Below are 20,180 nucleotides of genomic sequence, written 5' to 3' on the forward strand. Positions count from 1 at the left end.
AGGCTGTGACTCTCCTTCACCTCCTGTTACTGCACCTCCACCTCCACACTGTCATCACACACACGTCACCGCCTCAGTGACAGAGAGCACGCACATGCATCCTGAGTCTTTCTACTGCACAGACACTCACACATGCATCTGTGAACAGTGGCCGTCGCTATAAGAAAAGACTTTATCTAGTGTTCATTCTCACATGATCACTTTATCACTGTATTTACTCATCTGACAGCAGCAAGTCAGGCTCTTCAGTTACATAAATCACATTAGACTGTGGTGAGTGGGGGGGATTCGGGGGCGGGGCAGCTGTCCAGTATCTGGGCGGGGCTGAGTGGTCATTTGTACGAGGTAAACGTTTTCCAATAATGGATCCGTGGAGATTACTGCTGTGCTGAGCGTGTATCGAGCCGAGCAGTGATTTGTCACTGGGAGGTGTACAGTGCACACAGCAGCTCACACATGTGCACATCGTAAAATGTGTGTGTGACACACAGCTCTGAAGCGATACTCGCTGTTAACCACACACAACCTCTGATAGGACGAGTGTGACAGCTGACATGATGTGTGCTCCTGGGAGAGGAGGCAGCTAATGGCAGTGATACTGATAAACCAGGCTCGTACACAGAAGGTTTCTCAGGAGGAGGAAAACATATTGAAGGAGTTTTAAAGATTCAAAAACAAGCAGCACTCCCAAACTCATCGTTTACCAGGATTCATCGCTCTTCTTAGATTAAACCAGACTGAGAGACGACTTCGGCTACAAACACACAAACGTGTGAATAGTGAATCTACTCAGTGCTAAAGAATTATTTTCTTTAGGGAAATTATAAGCATAACTCAATGACACATGATTTCATCATGTTGATCCTGATGTTTTTTTTTTTCTCAATCTTCAAACTGGAGCTTTACCTTCAATCTCAGCTGTGTTCACTCAGCTTCAGCTTCAACTTAATTGTTTCACTCATGTTGAAAGAATGAAATAGTTTTAAACCTTTTCTCTATTTTACTGACACTGAACAAATTGTTCTCCACATGCACACAAGTTAAAGAAATAAAAATGTCACCCACTTCACTGACCGAGTATAAGTGTTTCAGGCTTCCAGAGCTTAAGTGTGCCTGCCACGTGTTGTGTGTGTGTGTGTGTGTGTCTACGTGCACACTGGGTCAACACAAACTCACAGAACAACGCCTCCCGGAGTCTGCCAGATTGTCAGTGACAGACTCCGGGAGTGTGTGAGTCACCGTCACTGAGTCACGTGCGGCACGAGCCGAGTGTGACTCCCTCCACTGTGTGTGCATCAGCATGACAAAGACACATCCAGCTTACACACACACATACACACACACACACACACACACACACACACACACACGTACCTGGTGAATCACATGTGCTCATAGGAGCAGATTTAATCCGTTTGACTCATCATGGAGCTGTGATGTCAGACTGTGGCAGACAATCATCCAGGCCCATGCAAAGCTGATTGTGTTGCATTGTGCAGATCAACACTTGCTGCCTCCGAGCACGTTACACATCCACTCTGAACCACAGACAGTTTAAAAAAAGCTCTGCACACAAAGAGTCAAAAGTGATAGTATGTTTAATAGCAGTCTGAGGACGGCACCCACACTTCATTTTATTGATTTAATTGGAAACAGACACGTTGTGTAATCTGCTCGTTGTGGTGGACGAGGTGGTTTGAGGCCAAGTGACGTCCAATGAGATGTGTTACCAATATTTATACAGAATAAGCCACCGGATCAGTTAGTGCTGTGATCCAACAGCAGGTCAGTGTGTGTGTGTGTGTGCAGCTGCACCAACCCACGGAAAATAATTATCCAAATTCTCAGAATACATAACACAAATCTGATGCTTTAGATAAAATGCCCACGGCTCCTGAGATAATTTCCATGGTTACTAAATTATTTTATGTAGATTTAGAAGATTGCTTCACACAATGAGCACAACGTTTGTGTTTAAATCTGATGTGGATTGTGTGTCTAATGTGTGAAGTGTACTTCTGCCACTGGAATCAAACCAACGTCACGTCTCTGCACGTTATTTCAGTGGGTTTGCCTATTTTCCACAAGGTTCACATCCCCAGAAAGACTTTTCATATTTAGATATTTAATTACACCACATATATTATTTTATTTATTTTTCTTCTTTCATTATAAATCACGTTTTTACTGTAGTGTTGCAGTAACATGAAAAAAAGATGTGGGGAAAAGAAAATGTGCATTATAATAAATTAAATAGTTAATCACACAACTATGCAGATTGGACAAAGTGATACATTAAAGGTGAAAATGAAGAGGAAGACACCATTGTGGTTATGAAGCTAATGTAATGTCGAGTTTGATTTTGTTTTTCCACTGCGTCTCGTTTGCACTCGATTATTCATGGACCACGTGATGTCAGCCTGCAGATCAGCTCCAGCGTCGGTGGAGATGAAACACTGTCAACCCCAAACTTCCAAAGCCTCTGTCTCAGGCGGGCGGGGGGGGGGAAAAGACAGAAAATCTAATTTCTGCCTCAAATCCCAGCGATCAATCTCTCCACTCGGGCCGTCAGTCTGTTATCGTCCTCCATTTGTCTGGGCTCTGTTTTGCTCCATCCATCCACAGAACCTCCGTATGAAGCTAACTGTCCTGACCGCCCCATCGCACAACACCGCTGCTCCCTGCAGGCCTGAGGTCAGCTCAGGGAATGAGATGGCGTCGCCAAGATAGTGGAAAAATGTCGGCCGGGAATGAAATATTGATGGACAGAAAGGCCTTGCCTCGCCCCCCCCCCCCCCCCCCCCCCCCCCTGGGCGTGGAGGGAGAGCTGTGCAGTTGATGGGCTCCAAAGAGGAAAGCCAAAACAAACACACTAATCCGCAGGAAAGGAGAGAGAGAGAGAGAGAGAGAGAGAGAGAGAGAGAGATGTGGGAACGCCACCGTCATGTCCCTTCCTTCCCTCGGAGGTGTCCTTATCTTCTGCCTCCCCCTCAGCAACCCCCCCCCCCCCCCCCCCCTAATCAGATTCACTTGCACTTGGCTCGCTGTTGTTTATTGTCAGCTAGAGCCCTGCAGGTTTAACATGTGATCCCCTTCTGGCAAATAAGGAATCAATGCAATGTAAATAAGCAGAGAGGAAATACATTCCAGCGGCTGGATTTGCATAGTGCACGGTAAAGCCAGGGTGAGAGATGTCAGCCTTGTTTGAAACCGTCGGCAGCTCCAGTTACAGAGAGAGACACTGGAGAGAGGGTCGTGGGCTGTGTGCGGAGCTGGAGCTCAGGTCAGGCAGGTATTAAAGGCTCAAAGCAGCTATATGTGTAATCAAAAGCAAGAAATAAGCACATTTCATCAAACCCAGAACCACATGGTGCTGTTGTGGTGCATAGAAGCAGACGTTTCCCCAGCAGAACTCACCATTGATCCATTTGGCTTCGGGGTCGTGGACCTTGAATTCAGGTTTGAACAAATCCTCCACTGTCAGTTTGGTGTCACTTCCTGATTGGCTGTCAGCTGCAAAAAAACACAAACAAGCCATAAATGAGGCTGCGTAATAACTCCATATTTATCATATGGAGTTATTAAACATCTTTATCTACTCTGTGTCCAATAATCCAAAATTAACATCCTCCAATATGAGACACGACAGGGACACAAACTCTGAGACGTGACGACAACCCTGTCCTATTTAATGTAAAGGGGGATTTTTGTCTTCCTGCATTTGTCTCTAAGTACGGTTTAGCTGCTCTTACCAACTAAACCAGGGTTTTAAACACGACAATGAAGGTTTAAAGTTGGTGTTTTAAAGTTGTATTGTGTTAAAGTTAAACAGTGATATCTCATCTCTGTCCCTGAACTGTTAGCGGTCACCAATCGGCTTCCACGTTCCTTAGCCAACACGGGAAAGTGGACAGACGCTTGGCAGACAGATGCATCGAGGGGCCTTTAAAACCAGATGTTCATAAAGACACACACACACACACACACACAAAGATCCATGCAAATTAAAACAATGCACATGCGACAGTATTTCTTCTCACACTGACATTTCATATGTCCACCAACACGACCATATCTTGGCACGAAAACCATCAAGCTGTTCCAGTGGTGCCCCTGGAAATGTTTCATTTTTAATTATACAGGAGAATTGTAAGCTCCTTCTGAATCGGGCGGCTGCTGATTGTGAGCAGAACACCAGGCCAAGTCATTCTGAATGTCAGCCATGTTGGCTTTCCTTGATAACTCCACACAGAGTTTGTTTACGGAAGCGATGAGAGTCTAACCAAGCGTGGAACCCACCGGGGACCAGTGTGTCTGCCTGGGCAGCGGATGGTCATGATTTCACATCTGAGTAACCCAGCGTGTCGATTCATAATTCTGAATCCAATATACATTAATACAGACAAGGGAATATGATTAGCTCCGTGGGAGAGTGAACAGATCCTGGGTCAGTGGCCTGAGGGGTCTCACCTGTCTGAAAGCAGTTTACACTGAGTCTCTCTGGTTTGATTATGGGCACAGAGAGAATATTTGAAATTTCAATATGTTTTTGATTTGTTTTGTTGAAGTTCTGTGTCTTGTGGAACCAAACGTCCTCCACCAGTGAAATCTACCATCGTGTTTACTGTAAAGTCCAGAGGTCACCTTATGAAACATAACTAAAGGTTGTGATGATCTACAGATGACTCATCAGGCTAGAAGCCAGAAGATGATTTAACAATGTGTTACTTGGTGTGAGGAGGATGACAGACATGGTGATCATGGAGCAGACCACCAGGATGACCAGCAGAGCAATGGCAATCCCCTTCCAGTTCCTCTGTGGAGGACTTCCCCCACCCAGGTCCTGCAGAGAGAGAGAGAGAGAGAGAGAGAGAGAGACAAAGGTTAGAGAGGACAATATGTGTAAAAACTGTCTTTTACATTGCGTTAGTTCAATTAGGGGACACAAGAGAGAGGTGTACAGCCTGGGGGTCTTGCAGGTATCTCCATCTGAGGTGGACGACACATGGGTCAGAATTAGAACCCAGGAAGTGCAAACCTCTACAGAACAAACCAACAATATCTGAATGGAGAAGATCCTTCACAAGCAGCACATCTTCAAAGAAACATCTTCAAGTTTTTTTAAAACCAAGTCCGGTCGCCCTCGTTTGCAGTTTGCTTGGATAACCATGACCTGGACAACGGAGAATCCTTACAGATGAGAAGAAGAACACTTCATCAAAATGTCTTCCACATTTTATCCATCCAGGGATTCAACCTTGTGATCTGCAGCCCACTCCTCTGACCTTCAGGCCAGCTGCCCCTGGACACGCACATTCACAGTTCGGCTTTAAACCTGTGATTCTTAGAAACTTGATCAACACAACAGACACCAAACGTCCTGTACAAATCTAGATTTCAGTACTATCTGAAATATTGAGGTCTGTACACTGCTGGTCTTTACAGTGCCTATCAACATGGTTTACATTCAGGTTTTATATCTTCAGTCCAATCCTTTCCCAGTTGGTAGGGGGGGGGTTTTGCATGAGCCGTGCCCCTGGAGCAGAGCTATTTGTGGGTGGAACAGAAAACCCAGGGCTCCAGCAGTCCAACCACCGGGGGAGAAGGTGTTAGCAATCTGAGTGAGCGTTGAGTACACAGCGCTTGATGCTATCTGCGGTGAAATAGCCGTCCTGGAGAGTTTGTGAAGCTTTTCCCTGCAACTCTCCGTCTGAGTCCTGGCATTAGAGGGTCTTAAACCGGCTCCTCCACCGCATCTGCTGCCTCCGATAAGGGGAATTAAGCCTCCCACCTATAACTTTCTCCACTCCACAGATCAGCCTGGCCTCAATTACCCATAAAACCCTGCAGGTGAACTACAGTGATTGCTGGTCACCAGGCTCCAGCTCTACCCTGATTAGCAGCGGGGCAGGGAAAACAAGATGACGGCCAATTAGAGCTCTGGTTTCACTTTAACCACCAAGCTTTCTTCCAGTCTCTCTCTTCAAGATGTTCTAGTGCAGCTCTGCTGAAAGTAGCAGACAGACTGGAGAATCAGAATTCTGGCTGCTAATAATTGTTTTTAATCTTATTTTCAGTGAGCGTGACCCTTTCAGTTCTTAAACACATCGAAGAAGTTCATCGTCATCATGACTGCAGACACATTCTACACGAGTGCAGTTGTTACATTATTCACGGGCCCCGCCGGACTCATAAGACTGATCTATTATCAGGACTTGGACCGGTGCTCATTTCATTTATAGCACCAAAGGCTGCTGTGTCCTTGAGAACTGACAGCAACTTTAAATTGTTCTCGTGCCTCCGTGCCTGAGATTCCTTTCTCGTCCTCCTCTGCACTTTCTCCTCGTCTCATTTTCTGCCCCCAATTTCCTATTTGGCCAATTTTGAGTCATCATCTTCGATTTATTGTCGTAATTATGAGCAATGATAGAACCCCACAGAGAATTTTGACCCATCTTAGTCTCTTCATTATTGCAGACGCAGAGAAAAAGGCCTGATGAACGAGCGGCCCACCTGAAGAAATGAGCTTTTCTTAATAATCGTTAGAGGCTCATCAGAGGTGTTGTGTTCGACTGGGACCTGGAAGCTCATCACACAGATACTTAGGAAAACACACGCAATTAGACAAAACACGAGCAAATCTAGAAAACGTGATCCAGAGTCCAGGTTCATCTCCTTTTTCACCTGCAGCACATTTCTGTACTTGATTCTTTATATTTTTTGCAGCATGATTGTGTATTTGGTTGTGCTACTTTGATATTAAAGTATTATGTGACCCTTTAAATAATTTGTATAAATCTGACAGATGTCTTTTCTAACCAGTATGAACACATGCACATACAAGTCAAACTGGCTTTTTTTCCCTGTGGTTTTCTGCTCTTATACCAATCAGACGTCTGACAGATATTGTTCAGGTTAAATTCTCTCCTGTGCATATACGTGTGTGTCTGTGAGGTGCATGGATATCACCAGCTGTTAACACGCGTGTACCCTGTGGTCGAGGATAATGTGCTTAGGTTCTCATATCCACAGTGACTGAATAATTGCATATATCAGAGCAACAATGTGACATAAGTGGCCCCCGACCAACTGGAAAAGTGAAATGAACCCACCTGAGTAAACAATGACTTTAATATTCTTAAAGTATCAGAAAAGGCTGCACAGCTTCTCTGGATTAAGGAATCAATTCCTTAATGTTCTTACTTCAGTGTAAGACCACAAATGATCATATTCTCCAAAGCCATGAATTATGACTCTCATCATATTTCAATAACTGGGCAGAAGTGGGTCATTTTTCTATCATGACATTTGGTTCAAATCCCGTTGAGCAGCAGTATCACAGTGTCAGAGTGTCAGGGTGGAAATGTACTAAACAGACAGAGCTAATAAAATGTTAAGGGAAGCTAAGCCTTCGTTTAAACCCACAATAATATGTGTTGGCCAACAACCTGCACCCGAGCAGACCCACAAACCACCAGCTGTGCCTGGCTTAATACACTAAAACCCGATTCTGATTCTGATCCATTTACAAACACACTCATGCACAGACATCAAGGGCAATATGAGGCTCAGCATCTTGCCCATGGACTTTGGGAAGACTGGAATCAAACCACTGACCTTCTTGTTACTGAACGAGCCGCCCATGTCTGTGTGTGTGTGTGTGTGTGTGTGTGTGTGTGTGATTAGATGGTAAGCACAATATTTGTGTAAGGTATTGTAGCTCCATCACCCACTAGTCTCTAGCTGTTCTATAAGCATGGTGACCGGCCTCTGCCTTGTAACATGTTAAACATGCAGTGTGTCCAGACTCAGCTACTGGAAAGAGAAATCCACATCTGACATGTGATTGACATCTGTGAATGTGTCTGTATTAACTACACCTCCAGTTTAGAACAGTAAAGTCACAGACACACGTCTTTCTTTTCTCCTGTGGTGAAGTGAAACGTTATCTCCACATGTGGCAGCTGCTCAGATCACACACATCTCCTCTGTCTGGATGTGTGGATCCATGCTATTGATCCTGAGCAGCACTTTTATGAGCTTTCCAGTTTCACTGTGGGCTGATACTGAACCGTACAGCTGCTGGAGCCGGCTGGAGTAAAATAAACCGATCAATAGAATCTGATGTTTCATCCTGTTCTCTCTTCACAGAGAAACTGCTTTGAATGTGATGGTAGTCAGCCTGGTACACACGGCTCTGCTGCTCCACTGGTTTCTGCTTCGACTGGTGAGGTCTAGCTCCACAACAGCTTCTTATTCCACATGCATGAGGGAACGCCCCCCCCCCCCCTCCCGACAGTAAACAGGAATAACTCACACGCCACAATTAGAGGCACATAGACAAAATAAGAGTCTGAGCAAACCCAGGGTGGAGAGATAGTGTCCATGAATATAAGCTTCACAAATAAGCTTTGATTGATTGACTGACTGATCGAGAACCAGTTCAAATTTGTTCTATGACTCACAAGTAGAAATTAAAGTTTGTTTATTTGGGATGGACATCAGATGATTCTTTGGAATTATAAGCAAAACTTAACGATTTCAATAGGCTTCATGTCTGTGTGTTGGAATATGATTGAGTTATGCTGCACACCTTCCCTGTAATGTCCAGATAAACATGTTTATACCTAAACTATGATAAATCTGATGTGTCCTGATGGAACAGGAAGAAACTCCACATACCCTCATTTGACTTGTTTATTCATAAAGCCCAGACAGCGATAATAGAAAACCTCTTTTAATTGAACCGGCACTGAGGGTAATTCTACCAGCGTCTCTCTCTGGGACGAATTCCATCACACTCAATCAATACAATCAATTATTTATCCAGTGAAGTAGGCCGCGGAAAATAATGGCACACATTTGTTGTGAGGGGCGAATGGAGGAGCGTAACCGAGCGAGCACTGATGTGTCGTTCACCCAGGCATGAAGTCGTTCAGGACCTGCTGCTAACAATGAAATATTCAGGACTCGACTATATTTAAAGAGAAGAGAGAAACACAAGTTAGTTTCTCTACAAGCAGCATCTTATTCATACATGTATAATTCACACTGCACTTCCGGTTAGTTGGTAACTTTGAGGGACGGATTTAAAAAATACTGCTCAAGAAGCAGCAGAGGTCGAGATATTCTGACTATACTAGACAGAATATCTATTGTTTAAATGTTGATATTCTATTTTATACTATTTCTATTTTATTTTTTGGTTGTAATTTCTTGAGCATTGCTAGAAGAGTGCCCGTGAATCAAGCATTTCATTGCCAGCGACTGCTTAGTGTTATTGTTGTGCATTTGACAATAAAAAAATCTTGAATCTTGAATCAATACTACATTTCCCACAATGCAACTGTGTATCTTGATAAAGCACCTTCCTCATTCCATAGATCCACGCTGTGCTAAAAGCTTTTTGTGCCAGAAAGCACCAGAACTCTAAATGAGATTATTTCTTATTCCTCACTCTTCACAAAGTTGAGCTGCTTTGCTTATGGTTTATTTATGATCCACTTCCCAGTTGGTAAATACAAGTTTCTGGAAGTCCATGGTCCAACTGATCCCCTGTCAAACAGATCACTCTAGTTCTCAATCTCTAGTCTCTCTCTGAGTCCACAGAAACAAACCCACAAGAACTCAGAGGCACCTAAATGTCCAAGTCAACAAAGCAACTAGTAAATATAAGATTTGCTGGAAGGTACTCATGATGAGGAACAAGTTCTTTGAATATTTGCTCTTCAGTAAGTTAAAGGAACATTTCAGAGTTTTTTTGCCTCAGACCACAGCTGATGTTAACTCGTCTTCTTGTCAGACTCTATGAGCTGCAGCGGTAAGAGGACTACAGATCTTTACAGTGCCGACTCTGACTTCACATTCCATCCTGCAGCTCCCACAATTACATTTGAATCATTATCACTTCAAAGGAGCAGAACGTCGACGTAAATCATAACAATTTAACACTTAGCATCTGGGAGCTAAGTTTCTGAAGTGCGGTAAATCAGTGGAGTCTAAAATAATTCAGGGGATATGTCTTCAGTCATTTGATTCCACGTGTGGAGAACTGCTGCACTGCAGTAAACACTCCACCCCGACTCAAGCCACAGCCTTTAGCTTTTAGGAAGGTTCCTATTTTGGGAATGTGAAGGACATTTAATGTAGAAGGGGGATTTTATTTTTTTAACAGCCATAAACCAGAGGAACTGTTTGTTCTGTTTATGTCCCACAGAGCAGAGCGGCCATGCTGAAGACCAGACTCACTAACACAACAGTAAATGTGAACCCTGCTGGCTCTGACACCGATGAGGGTGGAAATTATAACATTCTCACAAACCATGTCTGGAAAATACCCAAAAAAAAAAGCAGAACAGGAGTAAAGAGGAGAAAGTTTCCTGATTGCTGCAGAGCCGTCGTACGACTTGTGCAGCCGAACTCATTTTCTGTAATCACATCATCTGTCTGGCAAATGGCAACACAACTCAGAACAGCCACATGTACGAATGTAATGAGGGCGGCAACTAAGCTGCTTCCTGCTCGACTGCAGAGACTGAAAATCATATTCATGGTGTTTAGTGTCTGTGGGACACTGTACACACTTTACAGTCAGTCTGCAGTTTGAGCTGTGTCACTGTGGATCCTGATAATGAAGCGCTCCCTGTTTCATTATCACCATTAAAGTGACTAACAGCTGACAATCAGCGCTTCGGGGGGGGGCAGGGGGGGTATCTCCTGTGAGTCCTCGGAACCGGAGTGTTCCCCCTATGCTACTTGTGTTTTACTTTTGAGGAAGAGCCCCCCCCCCCCCGCCCAGCTGGAGACAATAAGTGACACCAACCTGTGATTCAAAAAAACAACCGCAGATGTTCAGTGTGTCGCCCCCCCCCCCCCCCCCCCCACCCCCCCCCCATCCCTTTAGCTGCCGCCGGGGGGGAGGTTTGCTGCTGGCTCCGCTGCACTAGAGAAATATAGGAGATGTAAATAATAATCTATAACACGGGCACACTATGTTAGAATGTTAGATTCTACATGTTTGTTCCGTGTCCCAGCACACACGCCTGTGCTTCACTGCCTCCGTCTGATTTTCAAAGTGGGAGAGAGGAAGTAGAGTTAGAAAGCCCTCGTGCCTCGCCGTTGCGTGATGAAGATCCCTGCCGTCTTCATCAACTCCTGCTAATAAGCGTCCTCCTCACATCCTCACAGGCTGAATGTGCAGTCATTCATGCACGCTCCCATACGTGCGCACGAGATACTGTCGGAGGAGCCAGGCTATTTATAGAGCTGCGAGCTTACCCTCTCCTGGACTCCGACCTTGGAGAGAGTGTGACAAATGACACGCAGCATTTCAGCAGAAGCCGAGCCATTTTAACAATGACAGCAGGTCGTAGAGGGTGCGGGGGGGGGGGGGGGGGGGGGAAATATTGCCATCTGCACAGGCTCATTTTTGTTTACCCATGAAATAGCATTTCTCTGTGCCTTGTGAATCACTGACAGCCACAGCCAGAGATGAGCCGGGGTCTGGAGGCTTAACATCGGAGATTGATCCACTGGCTAATGGGAAACTGGGAGCTGAGCTACATGTTGTCGTCTTATTGTATTTGGTATTATCAGCCCCGCCCTGAGGGACACCGCCACTGGCCTTCGGTCCTGATGAGATGATTCCCAATTAGACACGGTCCCGTTCTTATTGGTTTCACACACGAGGCTGTTTCCTCACAGCAGCGCAACACGGTAGCTGGGTATTAATAGAAATGTGGTGATTAGCCACAGAAGCAGCAGAAACACAATATGAGGTATCAGGGACAAGGCAGTGAACCCAGTTTGTGGCCAGTGCCACCATTTGCAAAGTGGTCTCAACAGTTCTCTTTGTGAATGGAACCTTCTAGCAGCTTCTGCAAAGGCCACATTCTGAATGATCACCAATCAATTTGCTCATCCTCCCCGATGCTGCATTTAAAAGTTTGGTCGAACTTTTAATGAAGCTTTCACGAACCATATTTGAATATTATCTGTTGAGTCGAAAACGACATTGACTCCTGGAAGTTCGTCAAACATTTCAAACTGGAGCAAAGCAGATTAACCTCTGATGCTTTCAAATGGAGTGACATGCAGTTTGCATTGGTAATTCCATTAGTGTCTCTCAATAGAGCTTCACAGTACAGTGAGTTGAAAACCTTTAAAAATAAATAGAAGTTTAGTTGAAGGTAACGGAACCAGCAGCCAAAAGAAAAGTTTCAACAATTAGATTCATCTTCAATCTCATTTCATTCCATTTAAACCTCTGATTGAAGGTTACACTGTCGGATCCTTCCTGTTGTCCTTCATGTCAAATTGAATAAACCTCAGCGATAAACAACCAATGCTTCTTTGCAGTCCCACGGGATTAATAAAGTATCCATCTATCTATCTATCTATCTATCTATCTATCTATCTATCTATCTATCTATCTATCTATCTATCTATCTATCTATCTATCTATCTATCTATCTATCTATCTATCTATCTATCTATCTATCTATCTATCTATCTATCTATCCATCTATCTATCCATCATTCTTAGTGACAAAGTTCACACTGTTATATCAGATGAACTGCAGCTCTGCACACCTTCCTCTGGGATTTTCATGTAACTGTCTGTGGCATGTTAAACAGTGACGTGAGGCCGTACCTCTGCATATCAAAGGAAATACTCCTGAACCACTGGCGAGTGCCCCCCCCCCCCCTCAGCCCTCCCCACTCCCCCCAAGCTGACTCCGCCTTCACCCCAGTCGAGCAAATGTCTCGAAAAGCCGGAGCGAGGTGGAGCAACGAAATACAAGTCAGTGAAAAGAGAAGCCGTGGAAGACACCGGGTGAAACGTGTGAATTCAAACTCACCATCAAGACGATGGGAGACTTGATGTTGAGTCACACGTACACAGAACTTATCCTACACCTGCAACAAGGAAGTTATGATCTGCATTTGAGCAGCATTGTGCCAAAAGTAATTAAACCAGAGAATATATCTTCCTTTTCTTACACATTATGTGTGTTAAGTTTTTCAATATTTTGCATTTATTTCATATAGAGTAAATCAAGGATCTTGATGAAATCATTCAGGCATATTTGTTTGTATGCTTAAAAAACATATTCATCTTATTCAAAATAAACTGGAGCTTTAACCGCTGTTAACTGAGCTTCTCAGCACCCGTCACCAGACGTAATTATAACAAAGTGGATGATTACATTAAGTTCACACTTTACACACTCGGCTCATTGGAGGATACACAACAACACGTACTTATCTTGTACTGTACATGTTGGATCTGTATTGAGTCCGGGTGAAGGCGCGTCAACTTCAATCAGGGGGTAATTTACATAATCTAATATATACTCATTTGACAGCTGTGGGATTTACATGGGGGGGGGGGCATAATGAACGAGACACAACAACTGTTTCACTTCTTTATCTGAACAGCAACGCCCTCGACTGAATTCATGTAGTCAGCAATGTTCCAGAAAGATAAGATCATGTACAGTGGGGGGATTTTGCTTAAAAAGACATTTTCATATTCTTGATTCTATTTTTGTTTCCTGATGCTGGAAGTCAGCGAAGCACGAAAACAGAGGCAACGACAAACAAAGGATTCAATGAGATGAGATCATTGGTATTAGAACGTCCCGGTGGATTAATGAGCTCAACACTATGTGAAGGACACGGGGCAACAAAGCAAATTCCATTAATCAGCTTTTTTACTTAGAACAGTCCCCTGCATATTTAAATGGGATTCTCTGTCATTTGCGTGGGGGGGGGGGGGGGGGGGGTGTCAAAGCTTCTCTGTCTGCTCCCCACTGTCAAAGTCCCAGAATGCAATTAGACAGAGTTCCCGGGAAAAAAAATTACAGCTCGCCGTTTTCCTCCCAGTTCAAACAACTAATCTCATTTATTACAGAAGAGCTGAGAGAAGAACCTGAGCTCGACAGAAGCTCATCGGGATGGAGATCGATGTTTTCAGCGTGAGGACAGGAAATTGTGTCTCTGTGTGTGGTCGACAAGCGCCGCTGTGTGTTCTTAATACCTATAGGGCCGTGTTGGAGTACCCAGCGGGCACTGGGCTATAAAATTGCCGGTTGAGAGGGAATTAGCGGGGACGGAGAGGTGCAGAGGGAAGGACGGCTCAGCGGGGTGGTGGGGGGGGGGGGGGGGGGGGGGGGTAGTATGGAGGTGTGCCTGAGCAACTGATTTGATTGTCTCGCCGCCGCGCTCTCCTCTGCAGTTATGTAGATTGGTGTCTTGACAACAGAATACAGAAAAGGGGATTTGACGCACAAAGACAAACCTAGTCTGTGTTGCACTTAGAAATGAAACACAACGGCTGCGATTAATGCAGCGTGTCACACAACTCGTACCTTTTTTAAAGTCTTCAAAAGGTTAAAGCATAAATGTTACATGTCTTGGGGCTAATTCCCACGTTTTGTCCTGATGAGATAAACCACAAACTAATGAATCATATCTAATAATGTAGTAAAATTAACTTCCTGTGCCACAAAGTACAATTGATTTCCCTTTATCTCCAACCTCTCTAGGATGTGTCAGACATCTCTGACTCGTCTGCTCGAGCAGCAGCTGAGTTACACACAAACTACACAACTGCATCTTAACAACCCAGAACAATAAAAGCTCAGCAGGCTCAATCCTGTGATTTGTGTAGATGAGATAACTCTGCATTTTAGTGTAAGAGCATTTTGGAAACTCAGCACCGAGCAAGAGTTCTAGTCTCTTTCAGATGTTTAGATTCTCATTCATCACACGGTGCCATCTGGGCGGCGTCTGATCGGTCCCGCCGTTCATTCTGCAGCGAGACAGTGTCCCCCCCACAAACAGTCAGAGTCACAAACAACCGTCTTCAGAGACAAGGAGAACCAGGAGGCGAGCAACAGATGGTCGGGTCCCCACAGAGTCCTGATCTCAACATCACAGAGTCCGCGGGAGACAGAAGAACTGGAGCAAGTTCTCCAAGAAACTGAGAACAGTCCACCTGCCAAGTGCTTAAAGTTATTAAATATATAAAATATTGTTTTCTCGAAAGCATCCTGAGAAGCAACACAACCTGTGCACAGTTCTGAGTGTTGCTGAGCGTCTCTGACCTCGACAGACACCGGCTGAACCTACAGCTCGTGATCCATCACATCTCCGGATGACGGTGACGTCTCCGTTCAGGAAATGGGGGGCATCGAAAAAACAAGCCACCGAAGAAAGTGTAGCAGAAGTGTGTGTGTGAGACGCTCAGCTGTGAACACACAGAGGTTGACATGACAAGAAGAAATGTTGTGAGTCTGTGTCTCTCTCTGTGAAGGAAGAGAGAACACGCTCACTGGACGCTTCCAAACTCTTAATCACAAGGTTTGGATTTGTTTGTGTATTTCTTGTGACTCTTTCCTTCAGTTCTACGGTGATTCAGTGAATCACTCGTTTGACACTCACACAGTCGAGTGCTGGATTTACAAGCTGCTGATGCAACAACTGCAGCTATTTGCAGTTTTAGAGATAGATTCAGTTTTAACCAAATGTCACAGAGCTTCACATTTATACTTGAATTAAATAAACGTTTCCTGTTTTCAAACTTTCCATGTGTGAGACGAGCCTTCACACATTCACAGAGTTTGCAGATTAAAATTAAATGTCACACACGGTGACAGTGTTGTGCGACTCATAATGAACTGTTACACAACCACAGTCTGAGTCTGAAGGTGAAGCACAGGACGACAGCAGCTGGAGACAAACGGCAGGAGCTATTCAAGATCACAGAATTTGTGGGAGGAAGAAATCATGTTGTGCTTTGCTCCTCACAAACAAACACACACACACCTGTCTCCATGGACGTCCCCCTGCAAAGACTTCATAATGAATATTCCAGCCAACTTCTTTCTATTTTTATTGTAACGCAACAACAAACCACCTGAGTGAAGTGGTCCAGCTTGATTACTTACACTCACATTGGATATTTTAGCTTTAATGGATTCAGTGCTGGTTCCTGCTTCTTTGCTCAGAGCCACGTTCTCCTGTTTGTTTAGACTGTGGAGTAAATGAATCACTTTCACTGCTGTTCTGCCGGGCGATTAAATATCTCCCCTCACAATGCACGACACAATAGAAGCGTATGGTCCGGAACTTTACAATCAAATTTTACTTGTTTATTTTGTCCATTTAAAGATGAAGCTGGGGCAGATTTTTAAACACTTTCCAGAACTTTAGAGTAAAATTCTCTGAACGTCGGTGTCGGACAAACTGAAGCTTTGAAATGGTTCAGTGAGTTCACAGCAGATCACTGGGCTTTATGCAGAATACTTCATTTGAAAAGTAAGAAAAGGGAAAAAATGAATTGTAAAGTTTGAATTTGTGACTTTCTTATTGACTTTTTTCCAACTCTGTGGAAACAGAGTTGAGTAAACGTCGTCTCTGCTGAACATTATATTGACATTAATTGGCAGCTGCAGCAGGTCTAATTAAAAAGGGATTAAAGATAAACATTGGAGACTTTAGATGAGTTTAAATGAATTGAAACAGATGTGTAAATGTAATTCTGTTTCATATGCAACGCAGACTTTACTCAAGCCAGTGCACTACTGTAGAATTTCCCTTGATGCTTTGCTGGCACAATCCAAAAAGTTGCAAAATGTGACGTGAACTAAAATATTTAAGATGAGGTATTTTATTATTATAATAAACACAACACAAAAGATTATATTTAATATCTGCAGGACAAAAAGTATGTTTGTTCACAAAGTAAGAAAGGAAAAGGAAAATAATGATTTAGGGTAATGAAAAACAAGATATTTAATGAATACTTGATTTCCAAGATATAGCAAAGAAACAGTCTATATTTTAATTCTATGTTGTGCATGAGAAGGGGTTTGATAGATTGTGTATCAAAGGTTAATACGTCACTTCCAGCCTCTGTCGGCTGCTCCACCCCTCGTCTGAATGAGGTGGACGATTTGATGCTGTTGTGAACAGAGAACCTCCTTCTGTGTTGTGCACGTGTCAAAGACAAACTCTGAGTAACCTCTGTGGCCAAATCTCCGGTTCTATCCACAGGTCAAGTCTGAAAACAGCTTAACTGTCTCCTCTGGATGAACATGCTTCATAAATAGAATCTTTACATGTGGATTTCTGGGTGAAGCAGACAAGGTTTAGAAAAGAGGCGGCCGAGTCGAGGTAAGTAAATAAGTGAGGGTAATTTTCAATCTCCAGAGCAGCTGAAATGATTGACGTGAAAACCCTTTAAAGTAAATTCACATATAGAATATATGAGAAATTACCCTCACAAAGTAAAGTGGGAGATTACCGAGCCACAAATTGATGTGAGACTGAAAACTGCATCATTATGTTTTTTGTGGGAAACGATCCCCAAGCCCTCTGCTCTTATCTCCCAAGGATCCCGGCTTGCACGACGCCCCTGGGGGGGGGGGGGGGGGGGGGGGGGACAGATGTGGCCTATCAGTCTATCTGCAGAGTGCTCTCAATATCACTGCCCTTCAGATGAGCCGTTGATTATCTACCCTGGGGAGTGGAATCGATCCCGGCCTGCCCTCAGTGCTTATACTATAAGTCCTGAAAGTGCAGAAAACCTTGTTTGCCAGAAACACTCACTTCATCGGAGCTCGGCTGATGAACTGGTCGTGAGCAGAGGCCTGGCAGGAGCCTCCCTGTCAATATTCATGAGAACCACGTGCATGGAGCAAACTGGAAATTATCTCTGGGGGAAACTGAGCTGGTGGCTTAGGAAACAGGGATTTAACTAACACACGTAAATTGGTAATCGGCGAGATTTCAGGTTTTTTATTTAACATATAGTGTTTGTAAAACTTCAAACATCATTAGCACAGTAAACCCTTGGAATCATGGATCTTTGCCTGCATGTGTGTGTGTCCACTTTGTCTCCGACACCACTGAACCAACCGGGCTTCTCTCCTAACTCCTCAGTGATTCAGGACTGGGCCTGAACTCCACTCCCCCCCCCCCGGCCCTCAGCTACGCTCCAGCAGGCGCTCGGGTCCAATCCTGCTTATCGTTTGGATCTGTTCTCCGTTACCTGCCTGCCTGAAATGAACCTGTGCTCAGTTTGTCTGTCAGCCATCACTCCCAGTCACTCCCCGGCCCCTGAGCCATGAAGCCACTCTGACATACACCAGATTCCCATTCGCTCAGGGATGTGATGCTCTGCACACACTCCAGCAAACTGTCAGCTGATATTTACCAAAGCAGTTTGCCTATGTCGTTATTTCAGCTACTAAACAAGAAAGAAATTATTCAGGAGACCATTGTGTGGTTCACTGAGAAACAAGAAGGGTCCATGGACCCAGCACTAGTTACTGGTAGCAAGGGAATATTCATGGCATCTCAATTAGAAGTGAGAAAACTGCCTGAAGCAAAGTTAAATATTTTAAACATATTTTCAGACCGGTGAGAAATAAAAAAAAGTGCATCCACACCGAGCTGAGTGAAGTTGGTCTGTGTGGAGGAGACGTGGTAGTTCCTGCTGAACACATCAGATCTGATTTACATACATGAGATGTGTTTTCTTCCTATGTATACACATGTGCTTACAAGCAGCCCCTTTATGGCAAGCCGATTGAGTATTTATTCCATATCCTTGATATCAAGTTTTAGTCCCCTCCACTAGTTCGGTCATTGTCAGCACTAGTTGGACATTTGGTCGCACTAGTTCGGCATTTTACTGAACTAGTTGAACAAAAAATCGTACTAGTCACTCTGTTTCAGCAACTAGTGGCACTTTTGTTCAACTAGTTAAACAGAAACCTTACTAGTAACACTGTATGCCGCACTAGTAGAGCCAAAGTCTCTACTAGTGGGCTTTTTGCTGCACTAGTGGCCCTTTGGACCGAACTAGTAATGCTGAAAGTGTTACTAGCTTACTAGTGAGCTGTAAAAGCTCTGACATGTAAGCTAGTCAAACATGGATTCAGCTTACTAGTAAACTAGTGGCCTCCAATTTTCTGCACTAGTAAACTAGTGGGAGCCCAAATGCACACTAGTAAACTAGTGCAGCCAAAAAAACCACTAGTTTACTAGTAAAAAGCCTATTTTGACCTTACTAGCAAACTAGTAAGGTGCAAAATGTGTACTAGTAAACTAGTAGGGTCAAAAAAACCACTAGTTTACTAGTAAACACCTATTTTGCACCTTACTAGCAAACTAGGAGGGTGCAAAATGTTTACTAGTAAGCTAGTGGGCTTGAAATGGGCACAAGTTTACTAGTTGCAGTGTTTTGTGACCTTACTAGCAAACTAGTCAGGCTGAAAGGGCTTACTAGTAAGCTAGTGGCAGCCAAAATGCCCCTAGCTAACTAGTGGCACTTCTGGACACACATGCTAATGAGGGGATTCAATTTGAAGCTTCCTATTGGCTCTCCAGCAAGAGCTCCAGCCAGCAAAATATTAACCCTATAAAGCCTGGTGAGGTTTCACTGCGGTGAACTGCAGCTCCTTGCTTACTATCCAAACAGAATAAACACGTACATGTGTGTGTGCATCAGATTCATTATTGTTTTTGAACAACAATGAAACAAAGGTAAAAATGTTTAATCTATTAGGTGACAGGGTTTTCAGTCCGTGAATCCAATAGTGTTCCCTCCTCTCGCTGGAAAGTGAATCCAAGCTTCCTCCTCTTGAGAGGAGCGATAGCGTCTCAATCCCGATATGAATTACTGGCATTTCAGCAGCAGCACAAACTGCACTGAAATGATCATCACTAAACACATTAAGTGTAAGGTTTGCCACCATTAAGGGTTGAAAAACCGGGCAGCGATATCCTGGTTTCACGGAGGAATAACACATGCAGGAGTGGAAGTTTTTCACTTTATTGGGCACGCTCCAATCATTTCATAATAAAGCATATACTTCAGTATAAGGGTACATATTAACAGAAGCCTAAAAACAGGTCTACAATATAGCCCCCTCCTCCATTAATGTTTTGATATTTTCGAGAGTTGTATAATCTCAGGACTCGGGAGCCTCGGGAGTGGCCAGTAGTCCAACCCTGTCTCTTTGAAAACCCCACATCAGTAAAGTCCATTTCAATTTTATTCTGCTACAAATAGTTAACTAGTTGCGTGCGCATGTCGACTAGTAAGCAGTTTTGTCAAACTAGTAAGATGATAATGTCAACTAGTGTGCCCAAAATGCCAACTAGCT

The 20,180-nt window shown here is 44.0% G+C and overlaps 1 protein-coding gene across 1 annotated transcript in view; it reads right to left on the minus strand.

Annotated features, from left to right (window-relative positions):
- The window catches only part of LOC133967722 (inactive dipeptidyl peptidase 10-like), a 77,526-nt gene that overhangs the window by 49,113 nt on the left and 8,233 nt on the right, over positions 1 to 20,180 (minus strand). Inside the window, exons 2-3 of the mRNA XM_062403350.1 lie at positions 4,729 to 4,843; positions 3,418 to 3,513 (exon numbers count right to left, since the gene is read on the minus strand). Coding sequence (XP_062259334.1) covers positions 3,418 to 3,513; positions 4,729 to 4,843 — 211 coding nt within the window. The remainder of the gene's footprint in view (positions 1 to 3,417; positions 3,514 to 4,728; positions 4,844 to 20,180) is intronic.

Source organism: Platichthys flesus, chromosome 13 (genome assembly GCF_949316205.1).
Source record: "Platichthys flesus chromosome 13, fPlaFle2.1, whole genome shotgun sequence".
Lineage (NCBI taxonomy): Eukaryota > Metazoa > Chordata > Actinopteri > Pleuronectiformes > Pleuronectidae > Platichthys > Platichthys flesus.